At 48.7% G+C, this 7,500-nt stretch overlaps 1 protein-coding gene across 1 annotated transcript in view; it reads left to right on the top strand.

Annotated features, from left to right (window-relative positions):
- Nucleotides 1-2,952, top strand: part of znf827 (zinc finger protein 827) — a 56,644-nt gene extending 53,692 nt beyond the window's left edge. The window contains 1 exon segment of the mRNA XM_027031002.2: nt 867-2,952. Coding sequence (XP_026886803.2) covers nt 867-1,704 — 838 coding nt within the window. The 3' untranslated portion in view covers nt 1,705-2,952.
- The last annotated feature ends 4,548 nt before the right edge of the window (nt 2,953-7,500 follow it).

Below are 7,500 nucleotides of genomic sequence, written 5' to 3' on the forward strand. Positions count from 1 at the left end.
GTTGCCTTTCCCATGCACGCAGCGTAGCTGTAGGTATGGCTCTGCAGAGCTGGTCACTACGCCCCCCACCGGAGAGGGTCCCTATAGATCGGCCTCGTGGGCCGTCTCCCAGAGCGGGTTTAAAAAGGCGGTACATAAACCCCCCCCCCGCCGCCCCCCCCCCCCCCCCCCCCCCCCGTCACTGCAGTGAGAGGTGGGAGTGCAGCTTTCTGGTGGATCTCTGCCTTCAGATCAGTGCTAAAGACTCTCCCTAATAAGGTAACAAACCCATCAGGTGACGCCCCGTTAGACATGCTAGTGGGACCTAGGAGAGTCAGTGTGGGCCTAGGGAGGCGTGAGTAAGGGATAAGGACTGATCCCAGAGCAGGGTGTCTGCGGGCTGTGAGCAGGCTCCGAGGAGACCTCTCCATGGCGTTCTTTCTGAGGTCGTTTTGTTCTGCAGGGTTTGTGAAGCGCTTTGGGGCCCTGAGCAGATGAAAGGTGCTATTTAAATGTAAGTGCCAATCATTTATTCACTTCCCTCTGTCTGAATCCCCGCTTCACACACACACATACACACACACACACACCCACACACACCCACACACACACACCCACACGCATGCACGCACTCAGACGGGTCCACACTACTCAGGGTCAGATACATTAAGTGCATTTTTCATCCCCTCCCGCCTTCATTCTGTGTGTGCTTGTACTCTTCCTCCATTTTTGTTTACAAAAATAAATAAACAGAACACAACAAGAAACAAACGCCCTCCATTTTTGGAGGCGAGACGTTAAACGCACTTTCCGCCTCTGTGCTCCCTGCATCCCGCACTTCCTGTCTCTGTGACCAGGTGCCCTGTGTGCCTGTACTCCACCAACAGGTCGGCAGCGTTGGGGGCTCACCTGAAGACGCACTGCCGGCTGGAGTTCCGCTGCCGCATCTGTCAGGCGGTGTGGGCCAGCCAGGCCGAGCTGGACAGGCACGTGCGTGCCCATCGCCTGGGCAACCACTACAAGTGCGAGCAGTGTGGCTACCTCTCCAAGACGGCCAACAAGCTGATCGAGCACGTGCGCGTGCACACGGGCGAGCGGCCCTTCCACTGCGACCGCTGCGCCTACAGCTGTAAGCGTAAGGACAACCTGAACCTGCACAAGCGGCTGAAGCACGCGCCGCGCCAGACGTTTGGCTGCAGACGCTGCGCCTTCACCACCACGCATCCCTTCGTCTACAGCCGCCATGTGAAGAAGCACCAGGGCGGGGAGGGGGGTGGCGAGGAGGGCGAGGCCCAGCAGGACCCCTCACGCCTGGGCTCTGCCCACGACGCCGAGCCACTCTTCCTCCTGGAGGGCGACGGTAGCCGCGGTCTGAGTGCCTCCCAGGCACTGCAGTCTGTCGCCATGTCTGTGTCGTGCCGCCGGCCCGAGGGCGCGCTCGCCCCACACTACCTCTCGGCCAATGGGGCGTCAGCACCAACGACGACGCCGGCCGCACGCTGCTGTGAGCAGTACAAGAACTACGACCCCGCCCACCTCATTCCCCTCACCATGCTCTTCAACACTCAGCGCTGCACATTCCATAACCCCGCCCCCTCACACGCCTCCTCGCCCTTCTCCAGACTCTGGCCACGCCCTTCCTCGCGGGCCCCGCCTTCACCTCTGTCACCCAAGCGCTCCTTCCTGGCTTATCTGGGATTAACAGTGAGAGCAAAAACCATCTGAGCTGCCCTCCTCACCTCCCTCTCCATCCTCATCCCACTCCATCCTTTCTTTCTTCTGCAGCACCTCTGGCCGTGGACAGGAGTCACCATTCCAGGTTATGGTGTTGTTTCTCAAAACTACAGTTCTTAGAAACAAAGGCAAACGTTGGACAAGCTGGATGCATTTCTATCGAAGCTGCTCTCCTGTTCTGTCAATCTGATTTTTGCTCCTTTTTTGTTGTTATTTTCTATTTGTTTTATTCAGATTTTGGATGAACAGAAACCAATATTAATGCTTTACTTAGGAATGTTTTTTTCTTTTGTTCAACAAGGAGGAAAAAGAGAAGCCAGGAGTTTTCCGATGTGTAAGTGCTCAGCGTTGTGCATTGGTATGTCTTACTACCAAGCCTCAGACCGCATGCTGGCCTGTGTGTTACGGTTGATTTATGTCATTTTGGGGCTTGATATGAATTATCCAGAGGCAGCACGACAAAAAAAAAAAAAGAAAAACAAAAGAAGATGAGAGTGCATTCTTTTATGTCTCGTTTTCAAAGCGATGCCTCAAACCCGCACTTGATTATTCATCAGACTGTACATAGATCTTAGCGTTTCTTCTCCCGCCCCCTCCTGCCTCCTGGTTGGCTGCTTGTCCAGACTAGTGATGTCATTCCCCATCCATTGGTCTGTCTCGGGAGCAGAGTGACGCCCCTTTACCAGTTAGGCACCGCTGATGGCACTAGGGTTTTACAGATTTTTGTTTGGTTGTGTTTAATTTTTTGTTTTTCTTCTTCTTATTATTATTATTATTATTATTATTTTTACACAAGCCATTCAAAACGTGCTGGTGGCCCAAGCAATCACTTGGCACCTGTTCAGGGCCCGTTAGTTTAGCACACAGGCCTGACAACCACGCCGCCTTCGCCAGGGCTGCTGGCTGCCACAGATGGTGCCAGTAGCTAACACAAGTGGAGTGTCCATCCCCCGCCAGTGCCAGGGAAGCGCCCTGTGCTTAGCTAGCATCTGTAGTGTGCACCTGTACGTTTAAGAAGATACACGAGGTGACAGGTTGGTGGGGGTGGGGGACCCACATAGCCCGTCACGAAAGGCCGATTCAATGGTGCTTTTTGGAGTTTTTTGTAATTTTTTGTGTAAAAAAAAAAAACAAAACATGAAACTGTTCCAAAATGACTTGAATGAATGTACTTTCTGTTGGTTAATGTCAGTGATGCAGAGGTAGCCGGGCCTGTTGAATGAAGCTATGAGAAATGGAGTGAAATATCTGCGATATATCAGTATATCGGTGATATAGCTGCGATATATCAGTATATCGGTGATATATTGGTGGCCTTCTGTGTCTTAATATCTCTTTAATTTTTATTGTTCCTTTTTCTTTTCATTATGAGCCTTTGAAATGTAAAGTATATGTATATATATCTATATACAGTGTGTGTGTGTGTGTGTGTGTGTGTGTGTGTGTGTGTATATATATATATATATATATATATATATATATATATACAGTGTGTGTGTGTATACATACATACGCGTGTGTGTGTATATATATATATATATATATATATATAGAGAGAGAGAGAGAGAGAGAGAGAGAGAGAGAGAGAGAGAGAGAGTACTAACTAACAAGCTGTTATGAAGATTTCATTGGATAATGGCTCTGAAGTGCAATGTGGAGATGGGTCATCTCGGGATGCGTTGTGGAAGCATGCCTTTCCCTCCAGCAGACAAACATGGTACTGGAATTCTGTGTACTGGAATTCTGTGTACTGGAATTATGTGTACCCCTCTCCTTGGTTTTTCCTTTTTTTAAGTTTTAATTGCACTTAACATTTTAAACAAAAGCACTTAAGCCCAATAACAAATTTCCTTTGATGCCAATTCCTCCAACCAGTTCACAGCAGTGGCACTGAAGCGAAGACTCACTTGTCTGCCATATGGGTTGTAAATATCAATTCTGATACTCTTTTTTTGGCCAATCAGCAGTGCTTAACAGCTCTGGTTAAATGAATATTAGAGCAGGTCTGTGCTCCACCTGGACTCTGAAGGACCAGGCTAAATTTCTACGCACCATGTTTGCACAGTGCAGTAAAAGTTGCACATTTCCAAATGATTCAGTTTATTGGGGAAAAAAATAAATCTGAAATGAGTAATAATTTTTTTTACCTCTGTGCCATCGGTTGTTGTGTACAATGGCACTCAAACTCTTAAATGACCTTTTTGAGTTATTCTGAGGAACTGCCCTATAGTAGAGCTCCAAGGTATTAGAGGATTTAAACCCTAACCCATAACCTCTAACCCCTTTAAATTCAGCAGCAGAATTTGGCAACAGTAATGTTTGCATTATAACAGGCCAGCAATGGAAGCTTTGTAATTTTGTGTATCATTTTTGTCTCCTTCGCATATCATAACACTCATAATACATAACACGACCCCAACCCGTGATTCCCCTTAAGTAGGTCGGCTCTGACCTGTCAGCTAAATACTGAAGAACTGTGCTGCATGAAATGCAGTGCAGGTGGATTATGAATTCATGAATTCGTTCATTCACACATTCATTCACTTGTTCATAGTTCCCTTGGACCTAGTCCACAGTAAAAGACACAGTGGTTACATGGGAGTAACCCACCTTTAATTGTTGTGCTGTACTGTATTTCTGAGGGAAGAACAATGTTCCCTCTAAAGGGGTAAATAATATCATCGGGTCCTCGAGTTCAGTTGCAAATGACGATGGTGTTAACTCTAATCAGAGAGAGACCCTGGAGCTTTTCATATAGAGGTGACCCCAGATAGCTGCTGCCTCCCTAATTAAGCTCGGTCTTCTTCCGCTTGCCTGTGGAAAAGGTGAACTGGGATGATGTGTGTGTTTAAGAGCAGTTGTGAATTTATAAATGCAGGCTTGTATAAGGGCCTTCACAACTTGGCTCTTCCAGCAAAGCTAGCGTGTTCCTGTTTCTCATGTTTTCCCATCTCTCCTTCTAAAGTTAGTTTTTTTCTCCACATCCATGCCTAGCATGCAGTCCACGTTGGATCTTAAGCGGAGCCGTTTTGCATGTTGTGTGTGGTTTTCCTGGTCTAGTGCCACTCCCTGGCCCGGAAGCCCCCCAGCAGTGAGTCAGACTCACCGTTGCCGTGGTTCATATGACCCTTGGATCGAACATCGGCACGTGCGCTCTGTCCCGGCTCCTCACACAACGGTTACATGAACCAAGATGGCTGCCAGTCTCCCTGCGCAATGATGTGGATGGGAGAGAAGCCGAGAAACCTTCTGTCTGCCGACACCAGTACTTCTAAGCACTTCCTCTTGTCCTGTTTCTGTTGGCCAGACTACCTTTCAGCCCTGCAAACATGCATGATTGCTCTCTGTCTTTCTAACTCGTAGCACTTATGTTTTTTTAAACTCAGATTGCATTTACCTTGGCCTTTTTCAGTCTGTTCGCTTTTTGCATTTTTGATGTATTTTATGACTTAATAAGGCTCAAGTATCATTTTGTTTGTTATTTTGGCACTCAGTAATATTATGTGCTGTAAAAAGCTTTTTTATGACTTGGTTCTTAAGGCTGTACAGGGTTGTTTGTGACAATAACTGGTAATTAGACCATTTGTACTTTTATTTTGGTTTTGTTTTTGTTTTCTTTGTTTGGCATTTCTTTATGTTTAGATTGCCAGTTCTAAATGTAAAAGGATTTGAAAGTAAAGCTTACATCAGATATTACACTCCTCTGCTGGTCCTTCATGTTCAACCCTGTGTGTGCTGTAGGGACTGTGATCCAGTGCCTATCAGACATTTCCCAAGCAGCTCTAGGAAACGAAGTGTCCTCCCGTCACCATTGTACTGACAATTTTAACTTTTATTAATGAAATGAAATGTATTTCATTAATCAAGCCATTTTTGGGTAACTGCAAAAAGTAAACATCTGTTAGCCATGGTGACACCCCTTCAAAACCTAAAGCTCCTTTGATTTTCAGTCTCCAGACTAGAAACGTGAAAGTTGAATGTATTTTGCAGCGAAAAACAAACTAACGCACTGCACCTGTCCAAGCCCCCCACCCCCCTGCCACACACACACACACACACACACACACAGCGGCCCGTCTTCAGCAGGCCATAGAGCGGAGAAGCGCTGTGTCCAAGCCCCCCACCCCCCTGCCACACACACACACACACACACACACACACAGCGGCCCGTCTTCAGCAGGCCATAGAGCGGAGAAGCGCTGTGTCCAAGCCAAAGGTTGCGGCTGTCTAATGAAAACAGATGAAACAGAGATAAAGTGTTAGCTGCCATTAGGGGTCTCATTCATCACGGTTAGCCCGGGGGCTTCCGAACACCTTGGACAGGGAGTCCTCCCGCCACCTTCCCGGACCCTCCATCACGCTGAACAGGGGTCTGTTCCCGCGCCCAGACACACAGACTGATTATGTATGAGCTGTACATGGGTTGTAGATCTATGGGCCCTGTGTGCTGTTTACCATGTTGGGAGCTAAAAATAAAAAATAATGCAAAACCCACCGTAAAGCCTGGAATGGAACACAAAAGGACTGAGCTGGACCAAGAACGTCTCTAAGCAACTAAAGATTGTTATAGTCATGTTGGGTAGACACACACACACTTCACCCAGTTTTTTGGAAACATAATTGGACCTGCCTTCAATGGTCATGGCATGACATGCAAATTTATTATGGGTTAATTTTATTGGTGTACAGCTAGACTCTAGCCATGCAACGCTATGCGTCACACACATCACTCTGGACTACTGTGACGCTGACATAGTGACCCTGTCCTGGACAATGAGGAGGTTCTCTAGTGTGGTGGTGGTTCACACGTGTACAGCTGCTGACTTGAGAATTCTACTACCCATAAATATCAGTTGTCCTGTGGCAAAAAGTTGGAGGACAGCTCACACAAACTGCTTGGCTGTAGAGGGGCCGTGGCCTGGAACTGCACAGTGCCAACCGTGTTGATAGTGCGTCCCGCGTGTGCTCGTGTCTTGGCCGTCTGATGTGTTCCACAGCAGGGATGGAGCGCATCTCCTCATTGGTGGAAACGTGTGTGGCCTGGAGAGCTGCTGGCCAGGGGGTGGCAGTGGGTGTGGTGAGACGCGCACGGCCTTTAACGAAGCCTCTCCACCGAGTGCCCATACATCTTAATTAACTTCAGAGCAGCACTGGGGGCCAGAAAGTGCCACCGCACAGCCTGACCTCCTGCTGCCGAGGAAGCCTTGATTAAGAAGTGTGTCTCCAGAGTGACCAGGTCACACCCACTGTATCTCGCGGTTATGCATGGGGCTAAATTAGCCGAGCGGATCCAGAGCCGTGCCAGTTTGCTGGCAGGAGAGCAGAGGCATCTGATCGAAGTTCCAGGTGAGGGCACGACTGTGTTCCTGCGGCAGGTCAGATATTTCTGCAGGTCAGGGATTAATGTGTCGAGATTGGCAGCAGCCAAGGCAGAGGTGCGTCTGCTCCAGGAACGAGGCGGCCAGTTTTTCTCGGCATAACCTCGGGCCGGAATCCGTGTGTTGTGGAGGCAGCTTCGTGCCACGGTGTGAGGGAGACAGCGGCGGTCGATCGATAGGCTGTTAGCTTTTTTGTTTGTAGGTTCAAGCTGGTCTCGGCTTTATTACAGGCTGGTTCGAGTCATCGGGGAGCTGCTCATGCAGGAGACCAGCTCCCTCCTGTTTGCCAAAAGTGTAATCCCACCGTGACCTCACCTGACCTCGCCTCCAGAGGAGATCTGCTTAGAGGAGCGCCTGTCTGTAGGAAGCACCCCTCCCCTCCTGGCTAGTGCCTTCCTCACTCCCTCAC

The sequence above is a fragment of the Electrophorus electricus genome, chromosome 11, assembly GCF_013358815.1.
Source record: "Electrophorus electricus isolate fEleEle1 chromosome 11, fEleEle1.pri, whole genome shotgun sequence".
Taxonomy (NCBI): Eukaryota; Metazoa; Chordata; class Actinopteri; order Gymnotiformes; family Gymnotidae; genus Electrophorus; species Electrophorus electricus.